The following is a 25,635-nucleotide window of genomic DNA, read 5'->3' on the forward strand; positions in this document are numbered from 1 at the left end:
AAAATTACATTATCATTTACATAGACTATCATTTTCTATTTTTCATAACTTTAAATACATTAAGTTTATATTTCTGCTGTACAGATATGATTTTTATATCAAAGTTTTTGTAAGTATTTTACATTGGAAAACTACCCCGTCCCCACTAAAAATTAAACAAATAATTATTTTTTGTTAATAATCTGAAATTTTGCTGCTTAATTGATAGTAGTCCATAGAATTAAGACAAAAATCAGCCTGAAAAACTTCAGGAAGGTAAATGCAATCATACCCATTTGGCTGCAAATTTTTCAATCCTAATGAAAATTTTTTCCTTCTGTTTTTCAGAATTGACATAATAACATCCAATAAGAATGATCACTTTGTCTTTTAAACATTTGCAGAATTCTTTTACATTTTTTTTTCTATTTCCAGTGAATTATCTATATATAATACAACTTTTTGAATGACTATTTATACACATTGTCTTCCTTTCTAATAGAGGAGGAATTCAGAGCTACAAACATCTGGTGGCCTTAACCCCTTAGCTTATGATTAATTCTTAAGTCATCGTTTTAATGTCCTGTTCATTTAATGCAACAAACTCTCCACTTCTCTCTTTGAGCCATGTGATGTCACATGTGCTTCTAGCTAACGCAGGTTGAGGTGACATCTGAGTTGACTCATAACCCTAATTTTCTAATTTAACATAAGCCTGCAAACCAAATCATCAGGTGTGAAATAAAAGCAGCTTTTACATTTTTTAAAACATTATGATTATTATTTCTCCCGATTATCAAATTCTTTAGAAGATTACTGCATTCAGTTAACAAGAAGCAAACGTTGTTGCAAGAGCAGTGGCACAGTTGATGGCCAGTTGTCCAGTGTACCATAGCACTTATGAACAATGGAAGAATGATTTAAAAAGGTAAGCGTTGATCAAATAAGCAAATCAAATATAATAAATGATAGTTATTACACATCATTCAGTAAGTCCTGGGCCTAACCTATAAAATAAAAACTTTTAAGCAAAAGTCTTCGTTATTCATCGACAAAGTTTCCTTCTAAAGTGATGCACTAATTTTAATGCCTTTCTAACAATTCAATGCCATTTTCATGAAACGGTCAGTCTTTGACCTGAAAATATGCCTCAGTTTCCGATGTCACCTATTCACCAAAATCAAATCTAGAATATTCTTTTGAGGTCTGAAGAAAGCTAGTAGTTGCTGGGGGGTTAGATTTGGAGAATAGTGAGTGCAGAAGTAATTCAAAATGCAATCCATGCAGTTTTACCATTGTTGCAACTTATTACACTGTCTTGGTGAAAAAGCACATTTCTGCATTTTTTGCTGTTTTTTTTTTGCAATTTCTTTCATCAAACTAATGTTAGATAATATTTGCTACTGATGGTTCTCTTCTTTCAATGAAAAAATACTTTTACACATACGGAGATGCTGATGCTTTGAACAGCTTTCACCTGCTGATGTCCACTTAGCTGACTGCTGATTTGATTCTGGAATGAACTGATGGATCCAAGTTTCATCCATTGTCATATGTTTATGCAAAAACTTCTTTATTGCGTTGAAACAATTGCAAATAACGTATTGGAATGGCGATACATTGTTGTTTTGATTGACTTTGATCAAATGTGGCAACACGTCTTTCTTCTTGGTAAATAATTATGCAAAATGTTGAATATATGACTACCATCTGATATATTTAACTCCTTTATGAAACTTTAATTTATAATAGCCCAAAACAAATTTCTAGATTTATTTTATGTTTTGTGGGACAACTACTAAATTTTGGATACCTGAGTGTTCAACATCATTTGTGTCTGTATGTCTGCGTTTAAAATTTGAATGTATCTTCTTAACATTGTTTCTGACAGTCCAAATTCAGGTTTTGTTTTTAAATTTTGCAACATTAGTTTCACTTCAATAATTGTAACTTGTGAACTTTTGAAACATATCATTTGAAGGTTAGTACTTTATAAAAATCATGGAATTTATTATTATTCATGCCATCTATATGCCAGGCCTATTGAGAGTTAAAGATATTTTTACTGAGAAATGTGCTTATAGGTGTGTACATAATGTTAGTATAAGAGTTTGTGTAATACACTGTGTGCAAAGTAAGTTTTAGTTAATGTAATGAGTGTGTATGTTTCATCGGATTGCTTTATGCAACTGAAAAAGTCTGCTGGTAGAAAATGTGAGATTATCAACAGTAATAATTGTTTTTATCAGTTGTTTGAAAGTTCTGTTTTTCCCTGCTTGGCAATGGTGATAGTCTTTCCTTTCATGGTGAAGTACTGCCATTGTTGTTGGTTGCTGTAAGCAAGTAAATGATTTCATATGAATGATGTGGATAGCTGCTCAGTAGCTCTTCATTTGTTGTTGCTCTTGCATAGCTAATTTCTCCAAAATCATTGGCCTTGATGGAGGGGAGATTAAAACTTGCTGCTATTGTTTCAAATGATCTGAAATAACAGTAAGGTCTTTCCTTGCCGTTGTTTCAGATCATTTGAAACCATAGCAACAAGTTTTAATCTCCCCTCCATCAAGGCAAGATGTTTTGGGGAAATATCTATGCTCATAACTAAATTGAATATTAAAATGCTCATATCTTTGGTTCTATAGGATGAAACTACATGAGAATTTGCAGGCTTTTTGAAGATTATAATACTATTCTATGGTTAAAATTTTATGACAATTGGTAAAAAAGAAGCTATATTTTCAAACCAGTAAAATATGCCCAAATTGTCCTACATTTGTATATATAGTGTCCTGGCTGACTAGCACTAATTTTCGCAACATTAACTTTGACAGATCAGTGTTCTTGCGTTTCATTAATGGGAAATCTCAGTTTACTCCAGTTTGAAGGGTGACTACTTTATGGACTATCAGTTGCAATCTGATTATTTGTTAGTTTTTTTTACATAGGCATCACCACTTATCAAGGCCCAGAGACCACTCGAGGATAGGGGTTAAGAGTGTACAGTAGTCAATTGGACAATATAGTAATCGTTAGTAATGGAAATTCGGTAAATTTGTTAACTTAAGTGGAACAGCTCATCAAGAACTTGTTTACATTGGACTTGAAGACAATCAGATTGTAGTCAGCTGGAAAGCAGGAAAATGGAAGACAATTCCACAGGCGTGCAGTTCTAAGAAAGAAGCTTTGTTCATGGAATCTACGTTAAGGTTTACGCACAAATAAAGTGTGAGGGGAATTATTAGTGTTTTCAGTTAGACAAGTGTTTCTTGTGAAAGTTTGGCGAGGGGAGACCATAGATTGGAGCTCAGTCGAGCACTTGCCGTGAAAATAACGATAAAGCAGAGACAAACTCGCACCATCTCCTCTGTGAGAAAGAGGTTGCAGGAAAGAGAAAAGGACATCTCCTACGAGGCTACGAAGTCTATTTTGAACTTTATTAAGGCAGGATAAGTCTTTTCTAGCAGCTCCTGCCCAGATGTGGCAACAGTATTCAATCCTTGGATGTACCTGGCTCTTATATAGATAGAGAATTGCATCAGCAGTGAGATATCTACTGGATCAATGGAAAGATCCCACCATTTTTCCAGCGGCCTTGGCAACAGATTTTATGTACGTGTTCCATTTCAGATCAGGAGTAAAGATCAAGCTCAGAAGCTTGTCAAAACATGAGGCCTCCCCAAGATGAGAGTCATTCATTTCAATTGTTGCCAGATAGGGATCAGAGCGTTGATGATGTAAAGATAGAAGCTTGGTTTTAGATGCATTAAAAGTTACCAGCCACTCCTTTCCCCATTGTATCACGTGCTCAAGATCAGAGGAGAGAGAATCGGAGAGAACTTGGTTGTTTACGGTTTTAGATGTGCTACCATAGATGGTAGTATCATCAGCATAAATGTCTTAACTTTCATATAAATGTACACATTGTGTTAATGTTCCTTCTGTGTCTACTATTTGTATAGGTAGTTAAGTTGTGCTTTTGTTCTGTTGTCAGGGTGATAAAATCACAAATTGTAGTCGGTCCGAATAATTTGGTCACTTTGCTGTTACTTTTGAATTTGGAAAATGCATTCAAATTTCCCAAATTGTTCATTGCTGAGACCAAGATTAATACTGATAGAATTATTTGTGGACAAGAAAAAAAAATCAAAACCATGGTAAATTCATAACCAAATACCATGATAGAAAAGACACTAGATGGACAATATTTATCAGTTTCTTTAATGTTACAATTCTGTCAAAGTATAAATATACAAATAGGTTTCATAAAAAATGAGATATTGCAGTTGTTGGATAATAAAATGAAAATGAATTTAAAAATGATCAAATCGTAAAGAATAAAACTATTAACAAAAACACAAGTTTTACCTGGTAATCTAAAGATGAACCAAAATCTTATTTGGTTTTTATTATATGAAATATTTCCAGAATTAAGTCATCGAAATGTTGATAACTCAAAAAAATGATGAAATTTTTGTACTATGAGTCATTACAACCTGCTTAATATTTCTATTGGAAAATTTAGTCTCATTTTCATATGCAATTTTCCCAAATTTTATGTATGAATCAGATGCTATTTTTAAATAGCATCTGATTCATACATCAAATTTGGGAAAATTGAAAGCTGTAATTCCATCAAGCGGTGATTGATTGGGACTTTGTTGCTACAATATGGGACAATTATCAACACAACCAAAATTATGAGTGTCAAGTTTTTGTATCTTCGACTTTTGACCTAGATATTCAAAAGTTAAATTAGTTCTAAGTGATCAATAGTTTGACCAAGTTTAGTGATGATGAGTCAAGTGAAACTTGACTGAAAACAATATCTTCTTGGTAAAGCTTATGAAGCAAATTTGCACCTTTTAAAAGATTACATGGGAGGAGGAGTGGATGCTGGCATGAAATCTTCATCTTTATTTGGGAAGCTGCCATCATCTCATGGTTATTTTTAGATAATGGAGAAGGAAAGATTTTTTTTTTTGATGAAGTTGGATATTAAGATAGCATCATAATTCAAGAAAAACATTTGAAAAAGTTTTTCCATAAAATGGGGAAAAATTCTAGTAAATTTGATCATTTATAAATCAATTATTGCATATGAAAATGAGACTAAATTTTCCAATAGAAATATTAAGCAGGTTGTAATCACTCATAGTACAAAATATGATTCAATTAACAATTTGTAGACTGTAGACTATTATAAAACTTGGTGCAAGGTTGGTTGTTAGAATGAATTACTTGAAACAGCAATTGATATAGGCAAATTCGAAAGGTACACAGACGTTTTTTTACCATAAAACCTCAGTTAATCTGACAATCCAAAGTCATCATTTTTTATTTATATTTATTTTTCAAAATCCAATTAATGAGACAACAAGTCAAATCTTGAAAGCTATTCTGACAAGAATGATCAAATTGAAGATGATTTTAAAAAATTAAAATAATCTTGGATTTACATTTATAATTTCATACTAAAGTTTCAAAACTTCATTGAATTTTGGATTTACATCATCATATCAGAACTAAAAGACGGAATATTTTTTATGAAGAAAGTCTGTAGTAATTTCATGTTTAATCTCAATGTTTTAAAAAGTGTAATTAAGAAGGGGAGGGGGTATACTGTTCCATGATTTTAGACATCTTATTTTAATTAGATTATTACTAAAGCTGGGTTTAAAAAGTCGATCTCACACTTATGTTCATGTAGAATGTTTGTTTTACCAAACGTTTTTTTTTTATTTGAGTCTGAAAAGTCTAACTTGTACGGGTGACTTTTATATGTTGGAGCATAGTTTGTTTTAACCAAACTTGGTAGACTGAATAAAGAATTCTGTTTAAAATTGTGAATCTGAAAAATATCACTTGAAGAAAAGTGAAATGAATAGTAATGACTGCTTAAATGTTTTCAAACATTCAGATAATTAAACTTATGAATGTAACAAGAATTCAATATTTTTAAAGGACTTTCACTTAAGTAGTACTTTCTTCATTATGAATAATAAATATTGAATATCTCTCTGTTTCTGTCTGTCAATGAAATACGTATAAAATACGTTTGAAGCAAAGATACAATGCAAAAATTAAATAATAAAAAACAAGTATTGTTTAAAATTTATATATATTTCAGAGTTATACTCCTTCATTAGTATTTAAATTTTCTTTTTTTCCACTCGATGATATGATGGAAGAAAAAGTGAATGAAGTGTCTGCGTCATCTTATCTGCGGTTTTGTTTTGAAATGCTGCAAGAAGGCATCTGGCAATGCCAGGGTAGTTTTTTCTGGGTTAGAAGCATTTTAAAATTAGATATGTATAAAATACATTTGAAGCCAAATTACAGTGCAAAAAAAATTAAATAAGCAAGACAAGAAAAGTTATGACATTTCTGAATTTTTGAGATGAAGATTGGTTATTCATATTATTTGGATTCATCGGATTACTGTTCTCATTTTGAGTGTAATTTTCACAACGTTTCGGTCGATGTAACCTTCAACCTTCTTCAGGTGTATCTTGTCAAACTTAGGTACGTTTCTGTTGAATTCGGGAATTCTCGCCAAATAAAGAAATCAGAAAATCTAAAGACGTAAGACTCCATGTCTACTATTCACCAATAAGCGCCATTGCCAACCGAAGTAAATGTCAGCTAACTTCTGAGAAATCAATACTAAACAAAGGTTTCAACTTTGCCACAACTATCAAATGGATTCCATACTTAGATATAATAGCACCAATAGAGGAGGCAGCCTTGAATAAATCCAACACACAAGATGATGAACTTGAGAATTCAAAGCCTCCAAAACCAAACTTCTCAAAGGGAGAAGTATTGGCTATCAAATCCCTGTGTGGTGACAGTGATATCATAATACTACCAGCTGACAAAGGCAATGCTACAGTGTTAATGGATAGAGTAGAATATGCCAAGAAATTTGCAGATTTAATAGAATCTAATGGCTACTATAAAGTGAAAAATAATCCGACCTTCAAAACGGAAAGGAAATTTGTCACAGATCCTCAGTAAGAATAAGGACCTAATATCACCTGCAAAATACAGACAGCTAGTACAGCATTACAGGAAGCTACCACACCCATGCAGTCTCCCTAAGATTCACAAGGACGATATTCCATTAAGGCCTATGGTCAGTGCCCGAAGTTCAGCATGCCATCCAACTGAGCCAATTCCTGGTAGATAGATTGACCCATCATACTCCAAGAATTCGGCTCACTTTATGGAAATAATAAATAATGCTCCCATTCATTCCAACCAAATGGTGAGTCTAGATGGAGTGAGTCTGTTCACGAAAGTACCCTCTGATGAGATTCTGACAGTGGTATGGGATAAGCTGACTTCTGATGCCTCATTAAAAGAAGGCACTTGCATCCTAATTGACAATATAAAAGCGATGTTGACCTTCTGTGTAGAAACTACATACTTTGTGATGGGATCTGATGTATATCAGCAGGAAGAAAGTCTGACAATGGGATCACCATTGTCCTCAGTACTGGCCAATTCATACATGGAATACTCTGAGGAAATAGCATTAAGATCAACACTACTAAAGCCAACAATGCGATTGCAATATGTAGATGACACATTCATCCTCTGGCCCCATCAGGAAGATGTTCAAACAATGCTAGACCATGTGAACTTGATCTGTCAAACTGTACAGTTCATGATGGAAAAAGAACGTAACAGCAAATTATCATTCCTAGATGTGCTGATAACCCTCACTGGTCAGAGGTTTATGTCATCTGTATACCGAAAGCCAACTTTCACTGGACAGTACCTAAACTTCAACTCCCACCATCCATATAATGTAAAGAAAGAACAACACTGAGCAAAAACAATATGTAGTAATATCAGTGCATATCAAGTGAAGATGCACAGTTTAAGAGAAACCCTCCACCGAAACAACTATCCAGAGAGCATGACATCAGCTCCAAGAAATCTGGACCAAACACAAAAGGACACCACTCAGAAACTCACTACAGTTTGTATACCATATATGAAGGGCTTGTCTGAAAAACTTCAATGAATATGTAATCCATATGACATCAGGACAGTATTCAGTAATTATAAACAATAGATAATATATACAAGTAATAAATAAAAACATTTATATATATATATATATCTTGATATACGTTAATAATAATTAGTAATAAATAGTGATATTTACAACTGGAACAAGAGCACGCTACCCACATGAAGTAAATAAAAGGGTTCCGCTTGAAATCCGTCCAAATTCCTGAGTTTGACAGAAACATTCCCAAGTTTGACATGATACACCTGAAGAAGGTTGGAGGTTACAGCAACTGAAGTAGTCGGATGAATCCAAATAATACTAAAATTAAACAAATATTGTTTAAAATTTATATATATTTCGGAATTATACTCCTTTATTAGTATTTAAATTTCCTTTTTTTTTTTTCCTTGCCATGATGATAAATTGAAGAAAAAGTGAATGAAGTGTCTGTGTGATATTACCAACAGTGTTGTTTTTGAAATGCTGCAAGAATGCTTCTGGCAATGCAATCTGAATATCAAGGTAGTTTTTTTTTTTTCATGTTAGAAGCGTTGATATTTCATTCACTTTTTCTTTAATTTAACATCATAGTGAGAAAAAAAGATAAAAATTTAAATATTAGGTTGGTGCAAAAATGTTGCTTTTTTGACGTTCAACTTCATGTCAAAAAACATTGTTTAGCATCAACCTTATACTAATGAAACAATGTAACTCCGAAATAAATAAATATATATATATATATATATATATATATATATATATATATATATATATATATTTCAAACAAGTAATACTTGTTTGATTTTAATTTTTTTTTTTTTTTTTGCGTGGTAATTTGGCTTTAAACATATTTTATACATATTTCATTTTAAAATTCAAATTTAGTCAACGCTTCTAACACAGAAAAAACTACTCCGATATATATGTGTATGTGCAAAAAAAAAAATGTCTAGAGATATACAAAACCCAAAAAATACCTTGTATATCTGCTAGTATAATATAAGTATAATATAAGGGATTTGTCAACAAGTTTGGAAACACATAGAATAATTGGATATTTGGCAGTTGTCATAACAACCTAAATTTGTTTTGGCACCATTCTGGCAGCCTAAAGCCTGACTTGAATTATCAAACCATTTTTTATCCAAGTAAGGTATGATTCAGCTTGGTCTTAGAATATTCACCCTCCCAAGCAATACCTCCTCTTTTGAGTGGTATATTGCCTATTGCTTCAGGTGAACCTATCAGAATCCTCACTGTTATTGACTACCTATGTTTTCGTTTTCTTGTTCTTTTTAACCAGTTTCTTGTGAAACATCCGTTGTTTATACAGCTCATGAAAATTGTGCTATTGAAATGCACCCACCACTCTCTCCTTGTAAAATGTTGAATTTGCATCTATATTTTATCTGCATTAGTCTGCTTAAATTTCATGTGATATCTCCATTTCAGGTTCTCTTTCAACAGCATCCTATTCACACCAGGTGTGCTGGAAATTACTTGGTAAACTAACAATAAACTTCTTCATTTTGGATTCAACCTGCTTTTTCACATTCTCAAAAAATAATCGGATGTATATCTCCTCCTTTGTCTTTATATGTATATACACATGTATGCATACGCTATTACTTTGTATATGAATATTTCCTGTAACTTAACGCGGATACATTGGAACTTAGAAATGTCTGAATTGAAATAACTTTATATAAAAACGTGTTGGAATTTGTATTTCACAGACAAACTTGAAGTTTTTTGATATATTTGTAGATTTGTCTATAAAGAAATGCTTACATGCTTATATATACATTTGAGACATCACTTATTTGTATTAGTTTGTGTTGTGAAGCTGCTTAAATACATTGTATTATAATGTTAATAGTAAAAAGTATTGTAAATGTTTTCATAATTTTCAAAGATGACACATATTGCAGCAACTTAGTTGCTAGATTAATAGATTCACACAAATTTTGTCTTTCGCAGTCATACATAATTGAATAAAAATCCACTTGCAACTTCTGACAATAATAAAACTATCATCAACAATTGGTTCTGTTATTTACACTGTATTTTTAAGACTGCTGCCCCATCTTGATTATCATACATTGACCATTATTCCATTTGTTGACAGATTCAGAATTTTGAATTGGAGATTTTATTTGTTCCAGGTAGGAGATGGTGGTGGGGTAGATTGTTATAATTCTGATTTCCGTGCTTATGAACATCGCATTTCAGTTAATTATTGAAGCTGGATGTAGGGATTGATCTCATAACAGCTATAATCATACAAAATATCTATTTAACCAAACGTTTTATAGAAATTTCATGTTTATAAGTTTTAAATTGGAGTTGGATTATGTTCATTAGATGCATCTGAGCAGTGGCTTGCAGAAGGCAGTTGATTTTGATTGCATGACCTCCCCAACCAACCTAAAAAAGCCTCAAGTATATGCTTAGAAATAGTATGAGAAAGGGAGATGGTTTAAATTTGGATGTTCCTCCCTCCACAGTTATCTGGGCCACCACACAGTCGACCCCCCCCACCTCCTGCCCTTGGCACACCACTGATTTTGAGTGAACATAGTTTGTATTCACCAAATTCAAACAACAGTTTAACTGATTACCCAAATCATTATTACTATGACATATATAAAATGAAATATTGTAATGAAAAATATTTGAGCAAATCACAAATGGATACTGATTTTTTTCTCTTTTTAGTCCAAAAAGGAAAATATCATACAGACTATTAACCTCTTCAATTAGCATAGATACATAAAATGAATTTAAATTTAAATACAATAGAATTATATTTTTGTATACTTAAGTCAGCATAAGCAAGCATAAAGCCAAAAATGTCACATAAAGTGTTAGTTTTTTCCTTATTTGTTTTTCTGTTAAAAGACATCATTAAAATCCAAGTTGAAATGTGTGTCTTTAACTTTAGTAATAGTGTACATAATTATTCAGTTCTTTATTTAAAGCTGGTTTATCTACTCCTTAAAAAAAAAAGAAAATGCAGTTTAACAAAGATATTAAGAGATAAAAAGTAAAATATCTTATGCATGTGGCTGTTATGGAATGTAGTTCCCATAAAAAAATTAATTTGATCAGGAAGTTGTTTTTTTTTCACAGACCTCGTGACAGAGATATCTTGAAAATTTTAGCTATGAGAAGGACAATTCAGGGGAGATAATATTATCTAATTCTTGAATTTGCTAAAATTTGGCGAGACTATTTTTTACAGTTTTGAATAATTTTAGGTGTTTCTTTTTTCTTTGTTTTTTTTTTTTCCTTCAAAAGATTGTTTCCAAATTTATGAATGAAATTATTAGAACTTCATGTTCTGTTGGACAAACTTCAAGAATTTAAATAGTTATCTCCCCATGCACCCCCCCCTTCATCCTAACTAAAATTTCCAAGATGTCTTCGTTGCAAGGGTCCTGAATAAAATTTGATTTTCCTCTGTAAAAAAAAAAAAAAAAAAAACTTAAGCGACTTTTTTCTTTTATCATAACTCCATTCTATAACAGGTACATACATAGACATTTTTTTGCTAAACTGCATAAGTACCCAAAAAATGATTATATTTCTCTCATGACAACAGAACACATTTTACATTATCACCTTCCCCAAAAGAAGAATATAATATCTTGGACGATTACTTCCACCCTCATAAAAACAAAGGAAATAATTTCTGAGAGGATGATCGGATGGCAATTGAACTGATACTATACTACCCACCTTCATTAAAAGATGAAATAGTAGATTAAATCAGTCTTTTTTTTTTTTTTTTTTTTTTTCATTCGTTTAAAAATCCTTTTCTTAAAAATATGATTTTTATGGTTAATTGGCCTTTTGGCTAAGATCAAAGTGTGATATCTTTTCTCAGTGTACCAATGACATTAGGCATTTTACTATCAATGAAATTACTGCATGTGCTATACGAAATCATGATGACATAAATTAAAAATGTACATTACAAAATATTACTTTATGAGAAATTAAAAAAAAATTAATATACAAATTAGTAATGCTCAAAACTAATTGTATGTGTTAGCAGATTATTGTTATATATACAGTATTTCATAATTCTATGCCGTAGAATAGAATTTATTAAACACAACCCATTTTGATGTTAATATGGTTAGGATAGATGAAAAAGGAGAAAATTCTGTATTTATTCATTTAAATAAAAAATAAAAAAATCTTAAAATTCTCTTTTAGTTAATGCAAAGCTGCTGAATCTATTTTTGTGTGTGTGTTTAAATATATTTTTTTTGATCCTGTTTATAATAACATTAAGCAGACCCCTGACTTTTCATAGACAAGTAATTTTGTTTCTTTTTTAGAGAACCAGGTTTTGTTGTTTAGAATGAAATATTACCATGAAATATGCGCGTATACATAGGATGTGAATTTCATTTCCAATAGATATAAATATTACAAGATTGAAATAATAACATTTACTGAAATTCTTTTTATCAACTTTTATTTGAAAATATATACAAGCTCTTATACTGCTTCCTTAAAAATATGCTGCTTATGCAGTTTAACAGAGATATTAAGAAACAAAAAGAAAAATATCTTATGTATGTTCCCATAAAAACAATCTCTTTGTTTGATCAGGAAGTTTATATTTTTACAGAGGAAAATCAAATTTTAGTCAGACTCCTGGATGATTCTTAAACTGAAACATCTTCACAATATTTTTGTACAATTTAAAATGGAATTATACAAATATATTTCCTATGATATAGAATGTTATTTCTATTTTCCTGTTTTCATTTAAAAATATTTTATGCTAAAATATAAGCAATAAAAAAAAATTAAATTTTATCAAAAACTGAAAGACTTTTTCAATATGTCATTTGATATGATTGTTTGAAAGTGATAGCACAGATATGCACAGTTTTGGTTTTATGGAAAAAAAAAAAGAAGTTTGAGATGGTGTACAAAACTGCATTTTTTTTTTATGAAGCCACCTATCTCTAATGCACATTTTGCAAACATTTATACAGCATAGCAACAAATTCATAAAATAAAAAGTTAAAATTCAGTAAAAAAAAAAAAAAAATGAAAAAACATTTATACAATAAAATATTTGGGATAAATTAGCTAAGAAATTTTTTTTTGTCTTATTTTATGAGGTTTTCAAAGAGACTCAGTCGGAAGATTAATAATGCGTTTTATGAATTAGTTTCTGTTCTTTTCTACTTTAAAGATATTTGTTGTTTATATGTATTACTCTTGTCAAGAGTGAACTAAATGATATTTTATAAAAAGCAAGCATGAATTACCAAAATGCAGACCTTTCTATCTCTGATCTTGCTTGTTCTCATATACTGCAAACTCATTTGCTTACACCAGCTTCAGCAATTTAAAACATTCCCATTTAAATCTGTGTTCAATATTAAGTTTACAGTATTCAAATATGTTTAGTGTTAAAATCTTGTATTTCTATGTTTAACTTCACAGTTTTTTTTGTCTTTGGCATTTTCTTTTGTATTATTTTTAGCTGCCGTCTCTCCCTAATTTCGATCCACTCCTGTAAATGTTATCCTACAAAATTTTACTATTCATATTCAAAATTCACTCTCCAGCTATAACTATTGTTATGTCTTGTTTTGCATCACAGTCAAAATAAGAAGTAATTTTTAAATCCTTTTATTCATAGCTTTAATTTGCCGTCTCCTATAGCATTAATATTTTTTGTTAATATTTTTTTCTTAATATTTTTTCTCGTAGTTGTTTTTAAGATTTTCATATTAGCCAAATTGATAACATTAAATGTTTATGAAGTCTGTTATAATATTAAGTGCAAATTTCTCACAACTCAACTTTAATTTGAATAAGTTAGCTTAATTATGAATTCTTAATAATTTGCCTTTATTGGAAAAAAATGTTTTCATCTTATAGTTTTGATGCTTTATGCATTTCTTTCTGAAATCAAAAGTATTTTGCTATTCTGCAAAATTCAGTGAAGATTTTTTTTTTAATTCTGTCAAATTGATATTGTTAATCTTAGATATTGCATATCTAATATTACAAGATTGAAATAGTAACTAATATTACAAGATTGAAATAATAACATTTACTGAAATTCTTTTTATCAACTTTTATTTGAAAATATATACCAGCTCTTATACTGCCTCCTAAAGAAATGGTGCTTATGCAGTTTAACCAAGATATTAAAAAACAAAAAGAAAAATTTCTTGTGTATGTGCCTGTTATGGAATGAAGTTCCCATAAAAAAAGTTGATTAATTTTATCAGGAAATTTATTTTTTTACAGAGGAAAATCAAATTTTAGTCAGAACCCTGGATGATTCTTAAACTGAAACATCGTCACAATATTTTTTTACAATTTAAAATGGAATTATACAAATATATTTCCTATGATATAGAATGTTATTTCTATTTTCCTGTTTCATGTTATTAAGTAATTCGGTAAAATATTAGTCATTAGAAAAATATATCTATTACCTTGAACATTTTTATTTTTGAAAAAAAAAAAACTTCAGTTATAATATGTCAGTACTCATATAATGTAATAAACGATAGTGTTAAAATGCAAGTACATTAATGTTTGTAATCCATTTGTGTTTTGGCTATTGGAATGTATGTATTATTATTACACAATTTTCTTTCATTTAATGTTATTTATTGAAATGTTGAAGCTTCAGTCTTGTTGATTTTGTAAAAATATTTTCATCAAAATTAATTTTTTTCTGACCTCAGTTGTCTTATGTTCTTTTTTGTTTCATAGTTACTATTTTTAATTTGATAAAAGAAACTTGTGTTTAAATATTTGACTAATGTTTTGATGTAGGTTAATGACAGGTAACAAAGAAAGTTAATAGTTGTTTGCAATATCAGTTGATCATCCTTCTTTACGTTTTATGTTTTGATCCAAATTTGTTTTCATAATTCATTGCATAAACCTCACTCAAAAGTGCATTTTTAAATAATTTTCTCTTGCTGTTAAATTGTTCAACTGTCAAAATAACATTATCATTCATGTTTGTGAATTGACTTAATCAGGAGACTGAGAATATCAGTAACTGATAGTTTCAAACCATATAATGTACTTTTGACCTTTTCTATTATCTTGGTATATTGCATCTTTAGTGAGATTTGTCATTTTTATCCTTGATAAAGAATTGATTGATCAAGCCAACCTTGCAAGCAAATTTTATAAATTGCTTTGAGTCTTGTCGTATCACTTACAAAATAATTTTTAATGCAGAGTAAACAATATTTTTTATTTTAGCAATAGTTATTAAAATATTGTCAAAAATGAAAATATTTTTCTTTATTTACAAACTATAGAGATTAAACTAAATTTTTTATTATTCATCTTTATAAAAATTCTTTGAAGAATGAGATTTTCTTTTGTTGCCAAAAAAGTTAACTTTTACAGGAATATAATGTGTCAATACTTATTACATTATTTTTTTGTAAAATAAAGTATTTGAAAATATCATTTTATAGTTAGCATTATACAGGGTGTTTCAAAAGTCTTGGGAACATAAAGATTTTTAATAACTCAAAAACTATTAGGAGTTAAAAAAATGAAATTGGTACCGTTGGAAAGGTTAAAGTTTCAAGTTTTGTGGGGAATCTTCAAACTTGCACCATTCGTCACACGGCAGACATCTAGTCGATAGTCCATTTCCTGCCAAACGCGTTCCAGCATCTTGACGTCAATGGTTCCCACAACTGCCGTTATTCAAGCCTTTAGTTCATCAATATCTCTTGGAATAGGCGGCACATAGATTTGTTGCTTGACAAAGCCCCAAAGGAAAAAGTCACACGGGGTAAGATCTGGAGACCTAGGAGGCCAGGGCATGAGAACGTCATCACCTCGCCCAGATCTCCCAATCCATCTACCAGGCAGCCTTGTGTTAAGAAACTGCCTTACTCTAAGTCTCCAGTGTGGTGGTGCACCATCTTGTTGAAAAATGAAGTCATCAGATTCTGCTTCTTCCAACTGAGCCATTAACCAGTCTTCCATCATGTTGAGATAGGATTCACCAGTGATAGTTGCCTCTTCAAAGAAGAACGGTCCATAGACACCTTTCTTGGAAATTGCACAAAACACGTTCACTTTTGGTGAATCTCGCTCGTGCTCAAGAATTTCATGAGGATTCTCAGTACCCCATATGCGAGTGCTATGCTTGTTAACTTTGCCATTCAGATGGAAGGTCGCCTCATCGCTAAAAACAAGCCGGTCATCAAAGCCGTTATCTTCCAACTTCTCTTGCATTGCAATGCAAAAATCACGGCGAAGTGGCTTATCAGTGTCCTTCAACTTTTGGACCAACTTGAGCATGTAAGGTACCATTTGCAGTCGTTTCCTTAAGACACGCCAGACAGTTGCTGGAGCAAGCTGAAGTTCCCTGCTGGCTCTTCTCACTGATTTACGGGGGCTCCGCTGAAAGGCTGTCCGGACTTGCTCAACTGCAGCTTCTGAAGTTGAAGGGCAACCTGTTCGCTTACTTGGGCACAAACACCCATCTTTCACAAATTTAGCATGCCATCTGACAATGGGTTTCCTTTCAGGGACTTCTTTTTTAAATTTCCTGTGAAATGCACGCTGAACACATGTCCACGATTCAGTCTTTGCAAATTGGAGGACGCAAAACGCCTTGTCTTGTTTAGAGAATGCCATTACTGCACATGGAAAGATAAGACGAAAATCATTAGTATGACCAAAAACTTGATTAAGCAAGCTTTAAAATGACACCAGTTTCATTTTTCTACCTGGAATAGTTCATGAGATATACGAATTTGTAATGTTCCCAAGACTTTTGAAACACCCTGTATATCATTTTATAGTTAGCAAAATAAATTAATTTTAATTGCTTTGCAACACAAGTCCAGATAAACTGAGCCGAGATATGGTAAAGGATTTTTTCTTTAATAAATTCAATATTAAAACCTTGTAAAATGCTTGAATGACATAAAAACATATTTCAATACTGTAATTTTCTCCCTTTTTATGCCTATATGCAGTAGAATAAAAATGAATAAATTTGTGGTTTGCATGTCCTGCTTGCAAATTGCTCAGCTAGGTCGTCATTGTTTAGATTTAGATTCAGTGTCATATTTTGATATTGCACATTTTATTTTTGTTCTTTTTTAAATATATATGACCATTGTTTTTACCTTTTTTAAAAACAATAGATAACCTGATTTTATAAAGATCTATGTACCATAAAATGCTAAAGAAATACGATTTTATAAAAAATGACTAATTTATTGGTCAGTTGATATCAGATTGTACTAAAAGTTTATTGAAAGACTTGCTTTTGTCATCTACTACAATAGTTTATACCATGAGTTGCATTTTTAAATTATTATAAGTAAAAAGATAAAAGATATTATCTAATAAAATTGTATGAATGCCAAAACAATTATTTTAACATTCTAATTTTATTGTGCAGTTTGTATTTATTAATGTTCAGTGAAAGATAATAGCTTAAAATGTTATCTTTCAGTTACAACCAAAGTTAATTTGAAAGTTATGCTAAAAAGCTGTTTAAATGATTTAAACCCTTATGTTTTACCAGCTAAATATTTATGGTAGCCACGATGCAGTGTATCATTAGTTGTTGGTTCATTACTTACATTGTAGATGCTAGATACATTTTGTTTCATATATTGCTATGATTTGTGAAATATAATATTCAAAGTTTTTTCTCGTTTACCTATATTTATAAAAGTAAAAGAAATAAAACCATGATTTTTATCCAATCTCTAATAATTGTAAAACAGTATGTAACATTTAACATTGTTTACTATACGATTTTGTTTTAAACTCATATTCACCCCAAACAAGGCACATTGCCTCTGAGATGTAAAGAGCCACTGTAAATTAGGAACTATGGCTACAGGGGCAATCTACATAGGGAGTTGAGCAGCTAAATGTCTGTTCACATTACATTTAAATTTTTGCATGTTAGTACAGTCAGGGAAGAAGGAAACAGAGGAAATTCCAAAGTCTAGCAGTTCAAGAGAAGAAACTAATAGTTGAGGGATTTCTGTTATATGGGACTTTTGATAAAGAAAAGGTGCAATTTTGCTACTTGTTGAGTATTAAGTATTACAAATTTAAAGATCGGCCAAATGATAGCCATCTGAAATATAAACATACTTCTCAATCACATTGAGTTGAAAAACTTTGAGTGTCAAATGATGAAATGAAATGAAAGAATCAACAGAAGTCAGTTTCAGTGATAAAGATCAACTGATGGAAATTGAGACTTGCTAGCCATTGTTCTGGAAATATAAATTGAAGATTAAAAAATAATAAGGATAGTGTGCTTTGCCCTTTTATAATAGAGTTGAACAGCGTCAGCACAACTTTATTAATTGAATTAGCACTTCAAAGTTCTTATTTATGCTTGTCATTTTAGTTTATGCTTCCATTCCTAGCAGTAATGAGATTATTCTGTCCTTCTACCAACATCTCAGAATAGCTGATAAAGTTTCCTTTGAAGCAAGTTCAACTTCTCACAGGTTAAATAAGCTCTCAGAATGTGCAAGTATGACATAAGGAGCCTGAAGAGTAATGGCCTCAAACTAACATTGTACTGAATCTGTGGTTTCATGATTTGCAACAACTTCTGGTACCAGAAAGCTGCCCCTCAGGCAACGTTATTCCAACCATGTTCATGGTGTGGTCACATTTTCAATTTTGTTATTACTTGCAAAGTAGACTTCAAGCTGTGTGTATCATGTAAGATGTAGATTATGGCTCACATCACAAACTTGTGCGTTGTGTAAGTCTTCCTCTAAAAGGGCAAAAATTCCTAAATGCATGCATCTCTGTTACAAAGTTTTAATGTATGCATGTAATGTACAGTTTGATGGCACATGGAATAAACTCAGAACTGAAATGTGCATAGAAGTTTTTGATTTATGCTTTAAGAGATTGTGACTACCTAAAAACTAAATCAAATACAGATAAAAACTCACAATATTTTCAAATGCTTCAGCTATGAGATTAATTATCAAAAGTATAATAAATTTATAGAATAGATTTTCAAATCATTTAAAACCATTTTTTATTCTGTTCATTATTTTCTAATTATTTTGATAACATTTACAGACTTTACACAGCAAAAATTAAATTATGTGATTAAAATCAGATATAAAATATGTTAATTGCTCAGACTACAATAAATTGTAAACCATCGAGTTTATTGGCTGATTGAGGAGATTGACTTAAATAGCAGAGTGCAAAATGTGTTAATTTAAATTTAGAACATTTTAGTTAAACTTTTAAATTAAAATGTTTATTTGCTTTTGAATTTTAAAAAATCCATAAAAGTAAAATTTTATTCTTTGAAATTTGAAATGAATAAAAAAACAAGTCATCACAGCAGCTTTAGTGATTAATGTAATTCAAAGTTTTAATTAAATACACTGTTGCGTTAATTACTATTGAAGCTTTAGCAATTAAGAGAAACAATAATCAAGTTAAAAAAGAAACACTATTGTTAAAAATTAAATTTCAATCGATTACAACATACTAAAATTTATTAAACTTTTATATTGATATTACTAACTACAACTTTTCTGGCAAATTTTACTCAAATAAATATTTAACTTGATTATTTTTTTGCAATACACATATTCCTTGAAGATGTCCCCTATTGAACATTTTTAGAATTGTAATCACGATCAAGATTTACCAGAAAACTTGAACAGATTTTTATCAAAGTATGTGCATAAAGTTATCTATAATATCTACCAGTGTGTTACACTTACATACCTATATATATATAGAGAGAGAAAGAGAGAAATAAAAAGGAAAAAACTAAGTTATGTGTTCATCAACATTTCGTCTTTATTTCAAGGAAGTCTCGAAATAAAGACAAAACGTTGAACACATAACTTGGTTTGTTCCTTTTACTCTATTTTGTGGGAATACTATTTTCATCATATATATACTAGCGGGGGGTTACCTGGTTTTTAGAGACACCAAAGAAAGAAAAAAAAAGTGATGGATTAGGTCAAATATCAATTCCGCAGTGAAGTTTGTTTTGGTTTAGTTTCAGTAGTCACATCACACTTGAAATCTAAATGAATGTTTTTGTTTTCTTGAATTCTAAATGAATTTATTTGTTTTAATTTTAATTTAAGTGTAATGCAATTGAATTCGCGATATCGTTGCGTTGTAATGTTTGTGTAAAAATAAATGTTGAGTTGAAAGTACTAATAAATAAAGGTCGTAGTTAGATTTCACGGTTAGTCGTTAAAACCGGAACTAAAATCCAGTTAGTCTTGCAGATTGCGTCTTACATTAACAAAAAAAAAGCAAAAAGAAAACAATAATAGTAATCGCGTTTTCGTGTTATTTTTGTTTTTTTAATTTTTTTCATTTCTATTTTATTATGGAAAAAAACAGAAAGCATAAATCAGGGTAAAAGATTTTAAAAAAATAACAAAAAAAAACCGGCATAAGTAACCTAGTACGATTCCAAACCGGTGTGTTTCTTCGTACTGTTCCTTATGAACGCATCCGCTGCGTTGTAAATGGGAAGAGGAGAAAGGAGGAATCTAATAGAGAGAAAATTTGTTGCAACTTCCATTGAATCTAAGTGATTTTGGCAGTGGACTCTCACCGGAAACAATATAGGAATGTACCATTGTCGAGCAACTGTAGAGGTAATAGGCCTATAGCACACCTTAGATAATGTGCTACAGTCAGTACGCATTACATTTGCATGTAATGTCATGATTTTTAATCCTATTACGGTCAATGTCGGAGAGGAAAAAATGAGTTCATTTTATTTATATAGAGTTATATATATATATATATATACACACATTTCCTCAAAACCTCTGGCCTTGGTAGAGGGGGGAGTAAAACTTACCTTACAGTTTCAAATTATCTGAAATAACAGCAAGGAGAGACTTGATTCCAAATATTTCTCATTTGGAAATAGGGTATGATTATAAATATCTCCAGTATCAAATAATCCTTATATACTGTGAAATTTACTGTATGTACGAAAACCAGAGGGGAGATATAACATATGAGAAATATTTGGAATAACATCTCCCCTTACTGTTATTTCAGATAATATGAAACCAGAACAGCAAATTTTAGTCTCCCTTCCATCAAGGCCAGAGGTTTTGGGGAAATATCAGATATTTTGTAATTCATATGCAAAACTAGGAAAACAAATAAGTATTGTTGAAACATTTTATGAATGTAAAAATGTGCCAAAAATAGACTCTGGATGATAGATGATCTCCTTAATGTGCAACCTTAAGGGCAAATGTCATATAGCCTATGGCACAATTCAGATCATTAATTTTTCCAGAAGACTTCATTTGTTAAATTTTGATCAATAGTCATTGAGATTTTTAACTTATAAAATTGCCCCCCCCCCCAAAAAAAGGTGGTGTGTGTGTGTGTGTGTATATATACTTGCTTGTAGCCAAATTGAATATTGAAATGCTCATATCTTTGGTTCTATGGGATGAAACTACATGAAAATTTGCAAGCTTTTTGAAAATTATAATATTATTCTATCGTTAAAATATTATGACAATTGTTAAAAAGAACCTATATTTTCAAACCAATAAAATATGCTCAAATTTGCGTATATATATATTCATATGTAAGCAAAGTATGTATAGTGTCCTGGCAAGCCAGCTTTAGTTTTGCTGCTTTGGGATGAATTTTGCTTAGGTTTTTTTTTTTTTTTTTTTTTTTGCTTGGTTGTCTCCCCTGTGGTCTTACCAGGCCACTTATATATATATATATATATATATATATATATATATATATATATATATATAATACCTTACGAATGTCCATTAGAGAGCAATTGTTTAATTTCTGAAATTGTCTACAAATTTGAAAAGGTGGATAAAATGATATATCGAATGTTTGTTTTAAGGACAGATACCAAAACCATGTTGCATCATTTAAAATTGGACCAGAGAACGAACCAAATCGGGATGAGGATAATGATAGAAATAAGGATAGAACAAAAAAAATTATTAAAAATAAGAATAGGAACAAAACTGCATTAGGTGATTAGGTTAGTAAACTACGTAGGAATAGAAAAGAATTTGATTAAAATGGTCAATAGTAGATAAAGCTAGAAAATATAGACCTAGTAAATCAAAAAGATATAATCTATGTTTACTTAGGGCATGCTACAAAGAGGAAATTTTAAACAAAAGGTTAGATGTTTTACAAAGCTGTCTTCATAGACATTCCTGTTACCATACCAGAAAACCTGATTAAAATAAATTAATAAAGAAAAATTTACAAAATATGTTAAGGGTAAAATGTAAGTGTGGAAAGAATGTTAAATTTAATACCAAGATTTCAAAATGGTGCAATAAATAAATGAATTATTAGATCCTCAACCATAAAAAATAGCTGTGTTGCCAGTATAAATAATCTGCTTGGCTGCATAAGTCAAGACAAAAGTTATATAAACTAAAATAATTATAACCTAAATCCTGATCTACATCAACGATCTTCCAAATCACATCCTAACATCATTCATAGATATTTATGCTGGCGACATTACCATCTATGGCAGCACATCAAAGGCCGTAAACAACCAAGTTTTCTCTGATTCTCTCTCCTCTGATCTTCAGCGTGTGGTACAATGGGGAAAAAGTGGCTGGTTACTTTTAATGTATCTAAACCAAGCTTCTGTCTTTGCATCATCAACGTCTGATCCCCATCTTGCATCAATTGAAATAAATGGCTCTCGTCTTGGGGAGGCTCAATGTTTTGACAAGCTTCTGATCTAAAATAGAATACGTACATCAAATCCATTGCCAAGGTCACTGGAGAAATGATGGGATTCTTCTATTGATCCAGTAAATATCTACCTGCTGATGCAATTCTCTACCTATATAAGAGCCAGGTACGTCCAAGGATCGAGTATTGCTGTCACATCTGGGCAGGAGCTGCTAGGAAGAACTTATTCTTCCTTGACAGAGTTCAAAATAGACTTTGTAGTTTAGTGGGGGATGCCCTTTTCTCTTCCCTGCAACCTCTTTCTCACAGAAGAGACGTTGCAAGCCTGTCTCTGTTTTATCGTTATTTTCATGGCAAACGCCCGTCTGAGCTCCAATCTAAATAAAAATAAAAGATTTTAAAATGGTGCAATAAATAAATTATTAGATCATCATTTTAACTTATAGAAACTAAAATGATTATAACATAAATAGAAGAAATAGATGTAATTTCAATAATAGTTATGGATAAAAAAAATAGTACCCAGGTAATTTCAATAACATGAAAATTAAATTTAATCAAAACATAAAATTGGAAGAAAACTAAGTGAGAAATTAAACTGAGATGGTTATTAAGAAGATAATGTTGGAATTATAAATTAAACAAAGGTGATTAATAAATGCTTAAGTCTAAATATTAAAATGCTAATGCATTGAATTTTAATAAATTGATAAAAATTGACTGAATAGTTATCTCCCTTTGGATGTGAAGATTTTTATCGATAAGAAATAGGAAAGATAAATTAAAATAAAATACTTGGATAATGATAAGAATTGAAAAGAATTTTCATTATTAGCATAACCAGTATGAGATGATGATAAATTTTAATTAATATTTAAACTGAACTTTTAATCACAGTTCTTTTTTAATAAAATGTTAGGCATTAATACTTCAGAACATCGTAGAATGTAAACAAAGTTTGTACAAAACTATCCTAGATTGTGGAAGACGTAATCGAGCATATAGAATTTGAATTAGTATTTGGAAATAAATAAATGGGAGAAGAAAAGTAATCATCAAAATTTTTAAAAACTTACAAAAGATTAAATTAATATTAAAATAGGTAATTGGTTGAAATATTTAACAAATAGAAATGCAAAAATGGGTTGTTTACTAAATGCAAATCCAAAAATAAAAAAACAAAGAAAATATAAAGATGTTGTGCAGGTAGGTCCAACTGCTTGTTCTCTAAATAGAGATTATGAATGTATTCATGTATGTATAAATAGTGTATTTGGCTGTCTGAAGAGTAGCTATTTTTGGAATATTTTTGAGTGATATAATTAAAATTATCTAAACATTTATGAAACAATTGTAATGCATAAGAAAATACATAAGATGTTCTCATTTTATATTTTGTTGCCTTGATTTTTGCGATTACACTATTTGCGTGCTCGATTATAAAAACTGATAATCATGAAGCTTAAAAAATTGATTCAATTAATTTTGACTTTCATTTTATTGGTATTAGCGGAATTTTAGCATTAAAATTTTGGTTAAAAAAAAATACTAAGAAGATGTGTGTGTGTGTGTGTGTGTATATATATATATATATATATATATATATATATATATATATATATATATATATATATATATAATCATAGAAGGTTACTAATGCAAGAAGTGCAAATATACTGGTTTTAAGATAGAAGACAAAAATGATTATTTTTATTCAATCTTACATGATTCATTCACAGCTCCTACATGCTGATCCAATGTTTGTAACCGTATTTCATAATATATTTTGAGACATCTTCCTCAAGTGGTAGGTGTTTCAAATCTCCTTAAGCTTGCATTGGTAATATTGTTTTCTTTACATTAATGCAGTAAATAAGACAGTGGGCTTGCAAAAAAATAGATTTAAAATTTTTAAATTATGAAATAATTCCTGATAAATTTATTTATTATTGTTATAATTATATATTCATTTATAGTTATTTTGTGTATGTGTTAGCGTAATTTTAATTATATTAATTTATTCCAATTTAAGTTCTGTTAACATTTTAATATTGAATTGCTGTGTAGAAAAGGGGAGGTAATAATTTATAAATTTTGTAGCAAAATTAGTAAAATATGTTAAAAGGTTTTAACATTTAAATTCATCTTTGTGCTTATATTACATTTTCTAATTTTATTTTATTATTCCTTTTTTAATTTTTTATAAATGATTGAGTTTATCTATTAATTGTATTTGTACAATTTTATTTTTTTATGTTTTTAATTAGTTGTATATCTTATCTATTTACATTACAACAGTAGTTGAATGGTTAATGACACGGATTGACAACCTGTGTGTTTCAAGTTTGAATTCAGTTTGTTCCACAAAATCACTTTCACTTAACTTTAGGTGGTACCTCTTGTAATTACCCTATGTCTTTCTAGAAAAAAAATCTGATGTGAAAAATATCAGGGAAACCAATACCAACAGTTGAATCTTCAAATTCATATGATGATGATGACTGTTATTCAATTACTATTCAAGATCATTTTTTTTTCTCTTTCATTTAATTTTATCTTTTGGGATTAATTGTAAATCTATATATTAAGTGTTTTATTCTATTGATCTTTGATTGTTATATTTATTGATTTCTCATTTTATTCACTAATTGTAAATCTATATATTAAGTTTTACTATTAGGGATCACTATATATATATATATATATAATTTTTTTTTCTTTCTCTTTTCCTGACTTAATTAAATTTACTTTGAATACATATTTTTATGATATGTGTTTAATATATATGTGTGTACGGGCTTAAGTTTAACTATGCTGTCTACTATATCATAAATGAGGCACCAAGTTTCAGTCTATTAATAAATTCAGAATGTAAACCTTTGCAAAGATTT

General features: G+C 30.1%; 1 protein-coding gene across 30 annotated transcripts in view; it reads left to right on the forward strand.

Annotated features, from left to right (window-relative positions):
- The window catches only part of LOC145268208 (C-Jun-amino-terminal kinase-interacting protein 4-like), a 405,923-nt gene that overhangs the window by 362,912 nt on the left and 17,376 nt on the right, over positions 1–25,635 (forward strand). For 24 of the 30 annotated variants that reach the window (XM_080123500.1, XM_080123505.1, XM_080123502.1 and 21 more), the window contains one exon: positions 9,455–9,505. The exons of the other annotated variants lie outside the window; for them this stretch is intronic. In XM_080123500.1, the coding sequence (XP_079979626.1) occupies positions 9,455–9,505 (51 nt within the window). The remainder of the gene's footprint in view (positions 1–9,454; positions 9,506–25,635) is intronic. 30 annotated transcript variants of the gene reach the window in all.

Source organism: Euprymna scolopes, chromosome 43 (genome assembly GCF_053919585.1).
Source record: "Euprymna scolopes isolate OS-2025 chromosome 43, ASM5391958v1, whole genome shotgun sequence".
In the NCBI taxonomy this organism is placed as follows: domain Eukaryota; kingdom Metazoa; phylum Mollusca; class Cephalopoda; order Sepiida; family Sepiolidae; genus Euprymna; species Euprymna scolopes.